Source organism: Orcinus orca, chromosome X (assembly GCF_937001465.1).
Source record: "Orcinus orca chromosome X, mOrcOrc1.1, whole genome shotgun sequence".
Taxonomy (NCBI): Eukaryota; Metazoa; Chordata; class Mammalia; order Artiodactyla; family Delphinidae; genus Orcinus; species Orcinus orca.
The window spans coordinates 95,188,817-95,206,800 of record NC_064580.1 but is presented as its reverse complement, the minus strand read 5'-3'; the positions used below and the strand labels follow the sequence as shown (position 1 = coordinate 95,206,800).

The 17,984-nt window shown below is 36.4% G+C and overlaps 1 protein-coding gene across 2 annotated transcripts in view; it reads right to left on the bottom strand.

Annotated features, from left to right (window-relative positions):
- The window catches only part of COL4A5 (collagen type IV alpha 5 chain), a 218,001-nt gene that overhangs the window by 9,942 nt on the left and 190,075 nt on the right, over window positions 1-17,984 (bottom strand). The window contains exons 38-46 of one of the 2 annotated variants that reach the window (XM_004281525.3): window positions 17,681-17,761; window positions 16,934-17,032; window positions 16,320-16,370; window positions 14,818-15,003; window positions 6,013-6,146; window positions 3,278-3,350; window positions 3,071-3,142; window positions 2,122-2,250; window positions 1,203-1,301 (exon numbers count right to left, since the gene is read on the bottom strand). In XM_004281525.3, the coding sequence (XP_004281573.1) occupies window positions 1,203-1,301; window positions 2,122-2,250; window positions 3,071-3,142; window positions 3,278-3,350; window positions 6,013-6,146; window positions 14,818-15,003; window positions 16,320-16,370; window positions 16,934-17,032; window positions 17,681-17,761 (924 nt within the window). The remainder of the gene's footprint in view (window positions 1-1,202; window positions 1,302-2,121; window positions 2,251-3,070; window positions 3,143-3,277; window positions 3,351-6,012; window positions 6,147-14,817; window positions 15,004-16,319; window positions 16,371-16,933; window positions 17,033-17,680; window positions 17,762-17,984) is intronic. The other variant, XM_033408794.2, reaches the window with a different exon arrangement.

The window sequence follows — 17,984 nt, the reverse complement described above, 5'->3', positions numbered from 1 at the left end:
CTTGCTGTACTAAAGGAGTGCAAACTCCATGACGAAATTTCAGCCTGCTGTTTTGTTCCTCAATGAGAAAGGAGGGGTGTGGCTGCCATCAACCTGCCAGCTTCAGTGCTGATAAACATTTTCCTTTGAATCTGTCTGGGGAATTATTCTCACGCATACCTTTTTGTTTAGAGAATAGGCTGGGTACTCTAAGGAAACTTTTCAAAATGTCTAATTTCAATCTACCACTGGTTCCCATTCTCCATTTGGCCACTCGACTTGAGCTTATTTAAAAATTTTCTCTATTTACAGGCCTTTGGCCACTGTATGTATAGATTTTCATTTGGGGGAATTTGACAGCAATGCCCATATATGTGATGAAGATGGCACTAACTTGTTTCTTCCCTAGAAATACAGTTAATGAAACAGGAGGGTGTTGGTTCTAGGAGCAACACAGTTATCACCAACCTGCCTTGTTGCCGCTGCTAGTTTTTACCAATACAAACCTTTATGTTTATATTATTTAGAGTTATATTTATATTATCTAAAGTTGTTAAAACATATTGAGGGACTTCCCTGGTGGCGCAGTGGTTAAGAATCCGCCTGCCAATGAAGGGGACACAGGTTCGAGTCCTGGTCCGGGAAGATCCCACATGCTGCGGAGCAACTAAGCCCGTGCACCACAACTACTGAGCCTGTGCTCTAGAGCCTGTGAGCCACAACGACTGAGCCTGCGTGCCACAACTAGTGAGTCCATGTGCCACAACTACTGAAGCCCACGCACCTAGAGCCCGGGCTCCGCAACAAGAGAAGCCACCACAATGAGAAGACCACACACCGCAACGAAGAGTAGACCCCGCTCGCCGCAACTAGAGAAAGCCCACGCGCAGCAATGAAGACCCAACGCAGCCAAAAATAAATAAATAAAATAAATAAATTTATTCAAAAAACATTGAAAATTATCAGAAGTTAAGTACAGTGAGTACCTGGAAAATCCTCATTTTGAGGAAAAGCTGGGTTTTCCAGTGCCCTAAACACATAAATAAAAACCACCTTTCTATGCTTCTCTTATATTGGCACATCTGTGTCATCCCATTTTTCCCAAGCAACAGACTCCCTACCTAGCTATGCTCTCTCAAGAGGAGGCTCTCACAGCTTCAATCGGAGGCCGTATGTCCAGAGGTCCCCCAGACTTAAAAACTAGTATCAGCAGCATGTCTCACCTGGCTGGCCTGGTAAACCTGGGTCTCCTTTGTGCCCTCCTGCACCATCAAAGCCAGGGAGTCCATTGCGTCCAGGATCTCCTGGAGGGCCAATTGGACCTATAGGAAAATGAAGTAGGGTTTTCAAATGTGGGTAGAATAAATCCACATCCAGATAGATTTGGGACACTTAGGTCCTCGAGTGTCACTGAAGTCATAATCTGGTTTTGTCTTTAATTCAGATAAATGAAGGAACAGCTCAAGCCCAGGACAAAAGAAGCAGACAAGGATTTAGCTTTAATTTTAAACAATTCATTTGCCTCTGTGGAGATTTCCATAATATGGCAGTTGTGTTCTCCTCGCCTTCAGAACAAGATAGAGCGCAAGGCCAACTTTTATTATATATCTCACCATAGGCAAGGCTGTTACTGCCTGGTACTTTATTTATGAAAAAACTGCTATTAAGCCACCTGATAAAACAGAAAGACAAGTTAGTTTCTAGCTTTCTTTTTAATCAAAGTTGGCTGCAAGCATAGAGTCAAATGGCCAACTAGATAGGATTTAGTTTGAAAATCAGGAGGCCTCACAGTGGGGAACTGATAGCCCACCAAATCAGCCTTTTATCCTTCTTGTGGTTGGGATAGAGAAAGCACCATATCTTAAATGCATATTAGTTTCATTACAGAGATTTTAACAACATTAACCTAATCATTCAAGTTAGGATAGCCAGAGGAGTTAAAAGAAATTGGACTGGGCCTAAAAGAAATTAGGGCATGAGAAATGAACACTTTCAAGGAGAAAAGGAAATGGAACCTAGTGGTCTGGTATTCTACTAGTTGCTGAGACTCCTATCGTCAGAGACAAACTCTAACAAGTGAAAGAAGAATGAGGGAAATGTTTTCAAATACATAAGGCTTAAAAAGATGATCTACAAAGGTACCTGGTAAACCTTGAGGTCCTGGTAGTCCTGGTAGACCTTTTAATCCAGGCTGGCCTGGAACCCCTGGTGGACCAGCATCTCCTTTGATTACAATACTCTGTCCTGAAGGACCAGGTAATCCAGGGGGGCCTAAGGGGCAAAGCACATGAAGTTGAAGGTAGGGAAGAGAAAGGTCGGAAAGAACGGATGCCAAAGTAACCTCAGATCAGAATAAGAATTGGTTTGAGAGAAACAAGTTACATGTATTAGAATTTGCTATGTCCAACAGAAATCTGTTTGGGAAAATTATCATTATCTCACCCAAAAGGCTGAAAAAATAAATAATTTTCTTAGGGTCCATGGACAAATTAGGCATATTGTCTCAATTTTCAAGCCTTGAATCATGACTCGGTTACAAGAAAATCTAATCCACTGCAAATCTGTGAACACTGGTGTCAAGGTTAGACAATTCTATTTTCTGTAGAGTCCATTCTGATTCTAACATCATTTGCAGTTCTTGTTTGTTGTGCTTGTCAAGGGACCCACTGAACTAACTAGTAGAGGAATTTAGTAGATGCTCTTTTTCACAGTTTACAGGAAACCTCTTTAAGTCTCTCAGCAAAAAGAACTCTTTTCATATTAAAAATATACAAACATACTTATGTGACTTGCTCTTGTGATCTATTCAAGTGAATACGGGAAAGTTAGTATAAAGGTCAATAAAAATCTCATTGAAGCATTCTTGTTGGTCCTGCATCTACCTTAAACTTAAAAGGTCTGCTCCTGATATTACATTATTGAAATAGAGAGCTTGAGAAGATTAGTTCATAGAGGGAGAGTCCTGCCTATTTCCCCTCAGTTGTTGGGGACTGAGACTCTGAAAGTTTTGGTTGAAAGGCAGAATGCAAACTTTCAAATTCTTCAATGAGTTTAAGTATCAGGTATAACTAGCTTCAGAAATAACTCTTACCTGGGGGGCCAATAAGTCCTGGATCCCCCTCAGGGCCAGGTGAACCAGGTTCTCCACTGGGTCCTTTCATGCCTGCAAAGAAGGTACACACAATTGCACAGCAAAGCAACAGGGCCACAGCCTTTACCCAGCCAAATCAGAAAATGGTGTCTTCTCCCAAAGTAGTTTAATGTAAAGAGGGAAACTTCCAAACACCCCTTCAAATACCTGGAAATCCTGGAACACCAGGGAGACCAGGATCTCCTTTCATTCCATTGAGACCTGGCCGTCCAGGATTACCCTGAATAAATAAAATCATTAATTTTAGAAAAAAGTTGGGGGGAGGGAAGGAAGTGAGGGCATAGGTGGTGATTTGTAGCACTGGCTCTAGAGTCAGACTTCCAGGATTCAAAACCCAATTCACCTCTTATTAGCTCATGTGACCTTGAGTTGTTTAACTTCTTTGACGCATCATTTTCTCACCTCTAACATACAGAAAATAATAGTATCTACTCCATGAAGTTGTTGTGAGGACTACATGAGATAATTCATATTAAGTACTTAGAAAACTGATTGGCATATGATGTATACTTAATAAATTTAGTTATTATTTTACTATCATTAACAAAGGCACTTTTTTTTTTCTTTTTTTGCGGTACGCGGGCCTCTCACTGTTGTGGCCTCTCCCATTGTGGAGCACAGGCTCTGGACGCGCAGGCTCAGCGGCCACGGCTCACGGGCCCAGCCGCTCCACGGCATGTGGGATCTTCCCAGACCGGGGCATGAACCCGTGTCCCCTGCATCGGCAGGCGGACTCCGAACCACTGCGCCACCAGGGAAGCCCGGCACTTCTTTTTTAGTGTAGCCCTGATGTGGTAAGTGTGTGAATTAGAATCTAAGAAATGATAAAGTCTGAAAGACTAAGCAAAAAAATATAGTGGGTTTGAGGACCCAGGAAAACAATGGGAAGAAGAGTTGAAAATAACTCTAGAATGGATCTAAAGGGAAAATAAGTGTGGAACGATGAAGCTCTTATTAGTAGTAATGAAAAAAGAGGCAAGGCTGGAACATCTTATGCCCAAACGTAAGAAAGAACTTTAAAACGGGGGGCACGTCAGAAAGTCACAGGATCCAGCTTGAAGGAGCTCCCAAATCTAGGACAGGTCGAGCATCAAAATAAGTAATAATAGAATAAAAATTATGAATCATTGAAGAGAATGAGAATTTATGAGTCCATAATGATAACAAATAGACAGTAAATAGAAGAGAAGGGAGGCTCTTGCTTACAGTAGGGCTGAGTGGTATATGTGGAGGTAGTTGCCACTATCACAGTATTGAACAGTTGAGGCAAAAATCATAAATAGATATTATATCTAGGGAGAAATTTTGATGTGGAATAGTATATATATTTGCATTATCTTAATGTGTCTTCCTGTAGTTTTGCTTATTAGTTACAAGGGGAAGAATAGTAACCATGCAGTGGAGAAACGAGGTAACAACTTGATGGGAAGATCAAAATTGAGATAACTAATGAAGGGCAGATGAACACCATGGGCCTCCATATCTGAGAACACACAACTCATGGAGTATTCCAACTGGGGATGCATAACCTGAATCTAATTATGAAGAAACAGCAGACAAAAGAAGAAACATTCTTTTTTTTTTTTTAAATGTGAACGGGCTACATTTCTTCAAAAATGTCAAGGTTATGAAAGAAAAAAATAGGTTTAGAAACTGTTTCAGATTGAGGGAGAATAAAGAGATATAACAGTTAAATGCAACGCATAGTTTGGTCTGGATCTTATTTTGGATGAGGAAAAATGCTATAAAGGATATTACTAAGTCAATTGATACAATTAGAACATGTGGGCAGAAATAAAAATGTTACATCGATGCTCAATTTCCTGAAGTTGAGAACTGTACTATGGTTATATAAAAGAATATATTTAATTTTAGGAAATATTACACACTGAAGTATTTAGTGATAAAGGGACATGATAGATACAACTTATTCCCAAATATTTCAGAAAAAAATACATAATTATACACACACACGCATACACACACAACATACATACAGAGAGCAAATGGGGCAAGACATTAACAATTGGTTCATCTGGGTAAATGTGGTTTTTCACCATTCTTGCAATTTTCCTATAAGTTTAACATTATTTCCAAACAAAAATTAGAAAGGTGCAAATGTAAGAACTTGCATGAAAGAAAATGAACAGAACGCAACAATACCAGATTTATAAAATGTTGGTATCAGACAGTAGTCTTGAATCAGGCATAGTGACATGTGAACTGGAAGGACATGGGAAATGAGTGAGGTAGGAAGTGAGTAGAGAATGAATAAAGAGAAGATTAAAATTTTAAGTCTAGATGTCTAGAAGAATAGTGATAACAGGAAAAAATGGTTAGTTGTTGGAAAGCTTTAAGGACAATTTCTTTAGATATTTTTTTCTGCTATAAAGCAGCCATCAGAGTTAAAAGACTGAGCCCAGACTCTGTTGGCTGCAAAATCTAACAACAATCCTCCTGAATGAAGGAAGGAAGCTTTGAGGATCCATAAAGAAGTATGTGACTTTCTGGGTCACTCAAACGAAGGTGGAAAACACATGAACACAGACGTGGGGATATGCTATTATTCTCTTTTTACAGGTAAAGACAGAAACACAAAGTGTCTGTCTGCCTTCCTCACAGACACAAAGTAGAAGTGTACAGAGGAGCTGAAATCTGACCCTAACTCTACCTAATTTCAAAGTCTAAAATATCCCCACACTCACCATAATTACTTCTCTATGGAAGGACTACTCCTCCACATGCAATGCTCATATATATATATATATAGCTTAGTCAAGAGCTTTGACCAGTAAATGCTAATTAAAATAATGCAATTTGGAATTCTCATTTGGAATGCAAGCACCCACACCCCTTCCTCACCAAATACTCCCATTTCCTACCTGGAGTCCTGGTGGTCCTTGATCTCCTTTCAAACCAGACAAACCAGGTTGCCCAGGTTGGCCCGGGTTTCCTCTCTCTCCTTTAATGCCCCCAATTCCAGGGAGACCCCGGGGACCTTCTGGACCTGGTAGACCTTGATAATGCAAAACAAATAATCACATTTCAGTATAACATAAGAATAGCATCAAAGTCAGGCTTTTACATTATCCAAATACTATTAGTCATCTAAATACTATTAGTTTGCAGAATAAAATCCAGACTACATTAAATATATAGATCCATGCTGACTCTCTAATGTAAAGTGGGCTGGGTTCTTTTTGTTATTAACACTGGTTTGCAGACTCTTTTAGTTTGTATTTGATTATATATTTAATCCAATAAGCTCATATCTAAAGGAAGGACTTTGGACATTATAATAAAGATTGCTTCTGTAATCCCTAAGTGTTTAAGTGAACCAAAAGAGACACCATAGGACACTGTTCTCAAATTGGAAATGCATCAGAATACCCAGGAGGGCTTGTTAAAATAGATTCCTGGGTCTAACCCCAGAGTTCTGAATCTTGTTAGGCTGGAGAGGGGCCCAAGAATTTGCATTCTAACAAATGCCCTGTAGATAAACTAGTGTCCTGTAGCTAAAGTTGCTGGTTCATGACCACACTTCGTAGGGCAATCAGGGATTCAAACCATTTGTCTCATTGTGATTAAAATAAAATTTCTTTACTTGTAAGTAGTTACTTTTATTCAGCTTGTATTACTATGTAATTAAGATAGTTATTTAAGCAAACTAATTGTTTAATTTCATTTTAGTGACATGCTTAATACATGGGAATATTTTAGTGTCAGAAAGTTATTGATTCAATATAGTACTTTTGAATTTATTTTAAATATGTTTTTGTATTATTTACAGTTTAAATATTTCTGAAGAGAAATAAAGGATTTGGCATATAACTTCTGAATAAATAATTTAAAAGGGGATTTGGTAAGCTCTTTCCTTATTCTGTGTTTTAAACTTTTCTTCCTAAATAAAGATATCAGGTCCATTAAGTAACCAAGAAGATCTGATAAATGGCCACATTTTTCTCACCAGGTGCGAAATAGCTGTTCCTTGCCTGCAGTGTGCTAAGCAATAGCTGAGGTGGAGACTAAGTAGTCCTGCCTTAAGAAAATAATTACGAAGCCCCAAATAATGAACAGCAACTAGTGAGCACTTATACCTTCTCTCCTCCAGTAATCTTAGTTTTTCATTGGTTTCAACAAAAAAGGAAAATATGTAGGGATTATTTTTGAAGGAAATAACATAGGCATATGAATTTAGAATACTGAGTTCATGCTTACAACATGCACAAAAGGTCTCATTTTTTATCCTATCCTTTCCAATACTCTTATGACCCAGAATCAATGGCTACAGGCTAACAAGGCAGCATGCTATAGGGATTATGAATGCCTGGACTCTGGAGCTAGAATGCTGGGTTGGAATCCCAGCTCCATTAATCTTTAGCTGTTTGACCTCAATAAGTTTATTCACCATCTTAGCCTCAATTTCCTCTTCTTTAAAATGGAAATAAGAATAGTACCTACCTTATCAGGTTGTTCCAAGAATTAAATAAGATAATATATATAAACACAGTGCCTGGCACACAGTAAGAATTATTTAAGAAGTTTTAAACAATTATTATTATTACTAGTATTATCTTCATTATTGGTAAAACTGAAGGTAAGAACATATCTTTAAAATATAAACCTGTTTTTAATCTTTCAGCTATATCTATGTGATTTCATAATATAACAGTGTTCTATCTGTCACATGAGAAAGAGGAAGCAGGTTCACAACAGTACAACAATCATTTTATCTTTAAACAGTTTTAATCATATAGTCACCCTAGCCCAGCAACCAGACAGACACACTCAGAAATTCCCTTCCCAATCGTAAAGAAAGGGTTGGGGTACTTTGAACTTAAACAAACAAATTAAAAACAACTTCTGAGTTCAAACCCCTTGATAGGGTTTTCTAAGAAAAATTGTTAGTCTCATCCATATGTATAATTTGGACTAGAAATCAGGTAGCAAATCAGGTCATTAAGAGAAAAGTAAACTATCTGTGAATCAGCCTAACAATGACTAGGGTAAGAGTAAGAGGAAGAAAAAAAGGAACATTTTACACCCTGCTTCCCCAGTTTGAAAAGTAAACAGAACATTGTTATCATTTGGAAAAAAAGTAGGCATATTTTGGGCATTGCTCTGTTTGCAATTAAAAGGAAATTTGGGGAAACTTACATGTTATTAATTCAGACCTGTTGTTCTAGAGTCTCTCAAATTTAAATTACTGATTTGCTAATGATACAAGATTTATTTTTAACAATACTCAGTAGTTACCCTCTTCCATTACTGAAAATAGCCATGAAAACATAGATCTGATCAATCTCAAGGAACAAAAATTCAAGAAAATAAAATCAATATACAGAGGTTACAAATGGGCCAGATGCCTGCCTGAATATCTTAATGCAGTCTTAAAAATAAGTGTATTTCCACTTAAAATTCAACATGTTTCTATGTATGAATTACCTATTATAAATAATTGAAACCACAAAGACCTAATGTCATTTCAAACTTGATTATAAACAAGTCACATTACCTTCACCAAAATGTTAAATACCAGAGCAGGTAGTATTTGAGGATAACAGCACTCTTCAATGACTTCTGAATTATAGCAAAAAAAGTGCATTTCTCTTGTCACACATACAAAGCATTAAAAAAAAAAAAAAAAAAGAATTGACCAGTGAAGAGTCTAACCTTGAAAACCTGGGAAGATCAGAGTTCACCAAAGCCCAAAGATCGATGTTAGCAGTATCAGACATCACACAGTACAAAATAAGATTATGAGTTAGAAGTGGTTCACATTATAGCACAAGTTAAACAATAATCCTCTTTGCCAGCATTTCTTATACCTACAGCGTAATCAGTATGCAAACAGGACCCTACAGGAGTATAGAGAGCCAAATATTTTAAAATAGAGCTTATTCTAGAAAATAAGCTGCTAATTTTCATTAATGCAAAAAATGCAAAACTCTACTGAAGACATGTTAACACTGCTACAGTGGCTTTCCAAAAGTTAGCACCTTCAAAACATTAAAGTTGGAAAGGTAGTACCACTTCACTGATAGCCTTCTATTCCTCTGGGTAAAAGTTTATCTTGGCCTCTGCCATTCTTTAGTAAAAACATGAGGTGCAAATTTATTGGTGTGTGCAGGCTGCTCCAAGGAGCTACAGTTAAATTTAAAGGCCTTATTAGACAAATATACAAAGATCATAGGTGATCAAATAGAGAAATTAAAACACGAGTATACAATGGCCATTACCAACTGTACTTCTGTTTGTCTTTGAAAATCATTCCATGAAGCCAGATAGTGATTTTTAAAAATAATCCGTCAAGAGGCGTTCTTCTGTGCATTATTACTTGTAACAAGTTACTCAAAGACAAAAAGACAATATATGTTTGCTCACTATTGAGTTCGAATTTTCCAAAGATATGAAGACCATCAGTGAAGGGGCACTTCAAAATATTTTGGCATGCAATATCCCACCCCAAACCACAGAAAATATCACATTTACTTTATATTATTCAATGCACATATTAAAATAGGCTATTAACTATTAAAAGAAGGATCATTAAATAAAAAGATAAAAAGCCTACAAACAGGACAACCCTTGGTTAATGTTAATTGACTATAAACACAATTTCCTTTTCTTACAAGTCTTGTTATGATTTATAAGCACTGAGGTTAGCAGAAAGAATGAATTGTGCTAGAGCACTGAATCCTAGGAATCAGAAGACCTAGGATCTATTCTTGGCTCTACTACTTATATCTATGGGATTCTGGGTAATTCAATCTCTCTGAGCTTGTTTTCTCACCCACATAATGGGAATAGTGTTGTCTGCCCTAACCTCCTTCAGAGTTGTTTTAAAGATCAAATTCATTTAAAAAAATGTTGACCTGATATCTGCCATGTGAAAGATGCTACAGGGAACACAAAGATTAGCTAGACCCAAATTCTGCCTTCAAGGAGCTTACAATGAAAGTATGTTACATGATATAAATGGTGGTATGTCATATAAATATAAAACATTGCTATTACTACCTAGTGATAAAACTTTTAAAGCATTTGACAATTTGAAATTCAGGAGGCCAAAAATCAGTTTCTGTTTGTTTAAATGGTTTCTAAATCACATACAGCAAACTGACTCAAGACAACACTTTGAGCAGTCTGGCAACACAATTAGCTAGATAAATTAGAATTCCTACCAAAGATAATTCAGAGTTTGAGTAAAGACATTTTATATATGTGTTTGATATAGAAGGACCAAAACAAGAACTCTTAGAAAAATATGTCATTGAACTATATGACATTTCAGTCTGAGTAAGTAACAAGGAAAACTTCAGATCATATCATAGCAAAACTTCTAAGACTTTAATTTCTAAAAGGTAACATTTTAATGAGTTATATGCCAAGTCAATTTTGTACATGAGGCTCTCAATCCATTATTTCTCAAATGATCTAACAAAGTTTAACTGAAAAACAAAATAAAACAAAAATCTCAAGTCTTGTATATACGTGGTAATAACTAAAGATAAGCTGATGAATTGACTGGTAAATTTTAAATCCAGTTTCCACTTAAGGTTGTAGTCTTCAACTGTTGCAAAGAAGAGAACGCTGCAGATACCAGATTCCAATAACTATGTAACTTAGAGTACATCTGGTAAATAAGTTGTCAAATCAGTTTTAAAGTAATGTGGCTACTTTCTTTTTTCTTCTTTGAATATATTCTAGTGCCTCAGAAGAAAACAATATTCTAGCTGACAGTAAAGTCTGGAAGTATCAAGGCAGCAGACTTCTATGTAAGTCAGATAGGACAGGACTCAAAATTACTTCAAAGAATACCCTAGTCTTCTCTTTATCTTGGCAATAGTTAAATATCATGTGTTTGTCTTAAACTTTTTGATGACATCCATTTAGGAAAAACACAAGAAGCAGTTAGTAGGGGTTGATGGAGCTTTTGAGTTAACAGAAAACAAGAAAGTGAAGTCAAAGCCCAGTCTGCTATCTATAAGAGTCTCCTAAAATGGCAGAAGCAGCTTTGCTCCATCACTTATCATATTTATAACTAGAATAAGAGGCCAGATCATAAGCATCAAGCTATATAACTGCCTTTGTGGAAAGATGATACATGTTACTAGTAGAACAGACACTTAACGGAGTACTGGAGAGCCCCAAGTCAGATTCCCAGCTATGCCAGTAACTAACAATATGACCTGGAGCAAGCTTCTTAACCTCTTTGGGCCTTAGTTTCCTCATCTGTGACTAAACTTTAGATAGGTTTCTCTGAGCCCTCTTCTCAACTAGGCCTCACCCCTTGGGCCCTGGCCTTGGTCTGTTGAGTCCAGTTTTAGCAAGAATCCTGCTAAGTCAGTTTAGGGAGAGCCTCCCCACCCTTGATATCTGATCAAGTTCCTCATTCCTTATCCTGATGTGTAAGTCCTTGGACTGCCTTTAGCGAGAACTCTAACAGGCCAGTTTAGCAAGAATCTGCTTACCCTTGATGTCTCCTTTTAGTAATTTTTCATCCACTGACTCCTTCACTCTGCTAGTGGACTATAAATCTCCATTTGACTTTGTTGTACTCAGAGCTGAGCTCAGTCTCTCCTATTACAATAGTCTCTTCCCTAATTCAATAGTCTTGAATAAAATCTGTCTTGCTATCATCAACAAATGCCTTGTGAATACCTCTTTGACAAATGTAAAAATGAGGTCCTTCTAGATCGATAATCTATGGTTATATGAAATGATGGGTTTGTGGGGGAGTAATAAACCAGGGAATTGATTCACACAGAGATAGACGGCTTCCTAAAAAGAATCTTGAAAAATTATGAATTTTAAAATCATAAGAAGAGAAAATTTCCTGCCATTTCCAATAGCCAGAACTCAGGATTATACTTTTTCCCCTTTTAGTTCCTCCTTAGAAATTTGAAAAGGGCTATTTATCTTGAAAAATAATAAACACACTCAGATATTTGTGGTTCTTTTTACTCCTGATTAGGTGAACATCTTTTAATATGAATTAGCAGTTTTCTAACGGGCAGCTCTTGGTAACTTTTCTTGGGTGCGTACTTTTTATATGTATAGGATGAAAGTAAGATTAAGAGGTTTCTAGTCTGTGCTGGTTGCACTGACTTTTTTATTTACTCTGTGCCTATTGGTCCATTTACATAGCAGCAGAATTTAGAACTTTGTGACAAACCAAAATGTGAAGATGGGATGGTTTGAAAAATTACAAGAGGTATGGCTCGTCAAGAATTGCATATTTGCAGGATCTGATAATACATATTATTGTTTAAAAAGAATGTCTTTTTGAAGAATATTTCATTTACATTAACAGATACGAGGCAAAAATAGGAAATACACTCTAAAGGTAAACGTAAAATAGTATACAATATACTTTTGAGTACTAAAAATTTTCAACTAAAAATGACACAAATATATGAATTTTAAAATGATAAATCAGTTTTCCTAATTAGGTAATTTTGAGTTATTCCAATAGACAGAAAAACTGGACTCTGCAAGTTCCTGACAACTTTCAGAGATAGATCAACATGTAAGAATTGAATTGGCATATATGCTCTTAAAATATATTCAAACACTTGAAAATATTAGGTACAGGTGTATATACACCTATATACACACATATACATACACTATATATGTGTATATAAATAATATACACATACATATATATATATATAAATATAAGAAAAGTTTCATACTTCATGCAGATACTACTTTGGAGTTAAGGAGCTAACCTGTAGGACCTGGATAGGGATCAAAGTTCACCAAGGCCCAATGTCATCATTAACAAAAAGGAAAAATATCAAAATTGTTAGAAATATCAAGAAACTAAAGCATTACACTAACTTCTTTCAAGTTAAACTTTAATTCAATAAAAGAATACTCTGCAGCTCATATTCATGCATCTGTATATAAACCAAACCATCACCACTTCACATCAACACTAAAATAAAAACAGCACATGTAACAAATTTTGAAAGACCAAAAATCATTTTGATAATAATTATTACTATGAGTGTAGACGGCAACAATCAATTCTAAGAGCAATTGGGTTTAAAATTCCATTTTAATATGTAGTTTATGAACAAGTCAAGGAGTCACAAATACTCATCAGATGTGTGTTCTTCTTCTGACTACTTTTGTTATTATTTCTTTTAGAAACAGTTATTATTATTATTATTATTTTTGCGGTACGCGGGCCTCTCACTGTTGTGGCCTCTCCCGTTGCGGGGCACAGGCTCCGGACGCACAGGCTCAGCGGCCATGGCTCATGGGCCCAGCCGCTCCGCGGCATGTGGGATCTTCCCGGACCGGGGCACGAACCCGTGTCCCCTGCATCGGCAGGCGGACTCTCAACCACTGCGCCACCAGGGAAGCCCGAAACAGTAATTTTTAAAGAACCCTTGTGACTGATGTCTTTATGTTGACATATTTCAGAGTAATGTTCAGCATTGAGTTCTATTACTAGTAAGAATAAGCAGCCACTGTGCTGATTAAAATACAAAAAATGATAATAGTTTGGTTTATTTGAATTATTGCATGCATAACCAAGCAAGATATTTGTGTCAATTCTTTACATTACATGCAAGAGAATTAACATGGCTGAGGAGCTTTTCACTGCTTTTCTTCAGTAGTAAACCAAAGTAAAACTTTAAATAACACTCTCTATAAACAGTCAAATCAGATCAGATAAAATCTAGTTTTGAAAATGATCTTCTGAACAAAGTATGTGATCCCATTTAATTCATGTTTTTAGAGCACACTGTATTAAAACTGACTGCAATCTCTTCAGAGTTCATGGAAATTTTCACTTTTAAATACATTTTAAAAATGGGTCAGAGACCTTCAAAGGATAAAAAGGCAATTGCTTTGTTTTTTTAATCTTACATTTCTCTTATTTTTAAAAAATCAATGAGGGCCAAGTTTTCAATAATTAGAAATATAAAAATTGAATATCAAGTCTCAAGAATGTATTAATAATCTATCTCCAGTGATTGAGCTCAGCGACATTAATTCAGGATGAAAATGAGCATTTCCAAACTTACTAAAATGAAATGACACAGCACAAACACAAAATGAAAAGTGAACATTGGATGCAAAACTGAGACTACTAGAGCAGTTAACACAAGACAAATGAGGTATAGACATGAAGCTGGTATGAAGAGATCACTATTCAATTTAATCATGCTGTGATGTTGAAGATAAATTTGATTGCCTAGCTCCTAGAGAAGATAAAATTTCTTTATTGTGCTTGGTGACATTTGCTGATCATATGACAGAACCATAGCAACACTTTTGGTATGGACCACAAGCATCTATTGGGTGATCACTAAAATGATTTCTGTGATGACATGCTGAGAAGCTCACATTAAAAATGCAGATGACATTTTGCTGCCAGGTTATCAGTATAGCTTTATGTTTAATAAAAAGACTAATAAATCCACTATTTCCTTTTTTCCTCCAAGTTGGTATGTTTTAGTTCAACTTTAAATGATGAAACGCATTACTGAAAAGAATTATTAGATGCCATGGAAATGGATGGAGCTATGAATAAAATAAGCTCTTTCTTTTTAAGAAGTTCTTTGGGTTATAGATTCGAAAGTCCTAAAGACTGAATAACCTACCAGCAAAATGAAATAAATGGACTAATAAATAGACCATTCCCCTACCACTCATGTACATACCTGGTCTCCCTGGAGGACCTTGGGGCCCAGGGTTGCCTTTAGGGCCTTCCAGAGCTGGACCTGGAGAACCAGGAGGGCCTGGGGGACCCTGCAGACCAGGGAAACCATGAAAGCCTGGTTCACCCTTTGGACCTGGAAGGCCAGGGTTTCCTGGAATGCCAGGTAATCCTCCATCACCCTTTTGACCTATGAAAGTGAAGTCATGTTAGAGAACACATTAAATGATACTGAATATCAGGCTTGTCTGTAAGACTAAAGCTGCTCCCACTTACTAGAACAAGTAATGGAATTTACTGAGGTCATTTCTACCTCCTACCAAATCCCCAGCCCATCCAGAAAACCCATACTGTTATTTCTATGTATAGAAATATAGAAACAATAATAACTTGCATCCTAAAAGATATCCTTTGTATTAGGACACACAGCAATGATCACATGACCAGTAGTTATGAGAAAAAAGGAGAAAAATAGAAAAATAGAAAAATAGAAATATAAAATATCTGCAACAATAGGTTAGAGATAGCTGGAGGAAATTCCTAACACAAATGTTTTGAGACTAATTTTTGAGACCATTGGAAGATATGGATCTTCAACGGTTGCTGTGTGTCCCCGAAGACCATTCTATCCAAGATTTAGAAACATAATCTAGATGAACTCTTTTCAACACCTTTTCTACACCACCGACATGCTTGAGAGCAATAAAACAGTCGCACATTAGACTAATAATTTTTATGTTGGATTCATGAAAAAAATACAGGAATTTCTAAGAGATCTATGTGTGGTTTGAAAAAAGCCTCCATAGAATAGACAATGGTCATTTCAGAACATAAACATACATATCTGTACACACATTCAGTCATTTAATTGACTACTTGGTGCTTACAATAATAGTAAGAACAAATGAGGGAAGGTAGATGTGTGTGCACACCTACCCATCCAAAATGCAAGATGTAAATTAAGATGGAGTTTTCAATAGACATTTTTATTATTGGTACATATTTCTACAGTTTTCTTATATTACCTTGGTTTTGGTTTCCATGGGGAGAAAATAGTGTTTTTCTTCTGGCTAAAAGGGTTTTTAAAAACTTAGTGAAATCTACCTCTTCGTACAATTTTGCTTTCTTTTTTTAAAAATTTTAACATCTTTATTGGAGTATAATTGCCTTACAATGTTGTGTTAGTTTCTGCTGTATAACAAAGTGAATCAGCTATATGTATACATATATCCCCATATCCCCTCCCTTTTGTGTCTCCCTCCCACCCTCCCTATCCCACCCCTAACACTTATTTATGAGGTTAATGAAGAGATATCTATATGTAAATGTTCTTGATGGTACATTTTTTATAGTACAACTCTTTATACTAAGTTGCTAATTAAGAAATGCTTTAAGATGTAACTCTAGCTTTGAGTTGTCTGGGGTTGTATGTGGAGATGCATAAGTAAGTGTACTGGAGAGTATTATATTTTATGGACTGATTTAGCATGCTTCATTAAAGTTTACCAGAAAGTCCTGGAAGTCCAGGGGGTCCTGGGATTCCAAAGCCTGGTTGACCTGTTAGAGCATAAACCAAAAATTCTCAAATAGATAATAATAACTGAAACAAGGACAAACTATTTTTAGATGATTTAGGTTTTTCGTAAGTGCTGCAACGTATATTATGTGAAACATGAAGACATTTCCAACATGGAACTACAATTCTAACATGAGAAAACCATATAAACTTATATTCTATTTGTGATGAGTGTTATCTTTAAAAACTCATGTCATATGAATATATGTGTGTATATATAAATGGAATAGAGATTGCATAGTGAAAGGAGGTCATCCAGAGTAGTTGACTTCTTGATGACAAGAAGTTGTCCAGGTAGCTTCTTGACATGAAAAATTGAACAAGAAAGGATATGGAGTTCTTCATAAGAGGGAGGCAACTTTATCGATAAATGTGAGGTAATATTCGCAGGACGGAGTGGAAGAAGGTAATTAGGAAGGGAAAAGTATGTGGTAGCTTAGAGGGTAAGAAAGAAGATACAATTTCACTCTGGGTAAAAAAGGGCAAAAGTTAAAGTAGACAAGAAAGAAATTAGAAAATTAAGGACAATAAAAAAATATAGCACCTGGTTCACCCTTCTGTCCAGCTGGTCCAGGAATACCATCTTGACCTGGTTTGCCTTTTTCACCTGGAGGCCCTGGTGGCCCAGGACGACCTCCACCACCTAAAGAACAGAGTACAGCAGGTTACACCTATCTTCCTAATTCCCTTTTCCTTACATATCCCCAATTCTTTCCATTTTGGCTTCAAATAGTTCTACCCAAAAGACACAAAGTGTCTCTGGGACACTCCTTTTAAATCATGAAATCTTGTGGAAAAGAAATACAGGATAATTTGAGAATAAGGAACTGCTTTATCATTCATTCAGTATTCAAAACATTTCACTTTCTCATTTTAATCTACCTTTAGAATATATAAGAAAGCAAGATGTGCATGTGTGGGGGGATGGAAGTGGGGTGAATTATAGGCCTTGTATGGGGCCAAAGGAAGTGATTTGCTTTAGAATTCAGTAAACAAAGAAAACTACACCTTGCCATTCTAAAATAATCAGAGTGTCTACCTACTATTATAGGATACTTGAAATAACTCTCCTTGGAAAAAGTGAGCCCCCAAAATAAGGTCCCATAATAATAATTTTAAGCAACTTTTATTAAGAATTGCTCACTTCGTACCTAACAGGTAGTATTAAGTGAATGATCACCATGTTTCTTTGTCTTGAAAATGTTCACAGCTCCCAGAAATGATCTGACTTTCCAAAAATGAATAAAGCCTTAGTTTAACAGAACAGCAAACCCTTATTTTTCATTCTTACCTACAGGACCAGGTTCTCCTGGAAGGCCAGGGTTCCCAGGAGGACCATTAATACCTTTTGGTCCAGGAAGGCCTGGGGTTCCTAGAGTAAAGAGCTCAATTTAATGATAAAAGAAAAACCACACTGCTTTGAGAGCTACAATTCAAATTTACAATTTAGAGTGTTAGCATAGAAACAGTGAAGAATAGAAAGAAAACCCAAAAAGATGCTGGTGTTTGCTTGATGATTTAAGAATAATTTTAAGTTTTAAATTGATTTATCCAGAGGTTGACATTATTGTATATTCATAATAAAAACAATTATC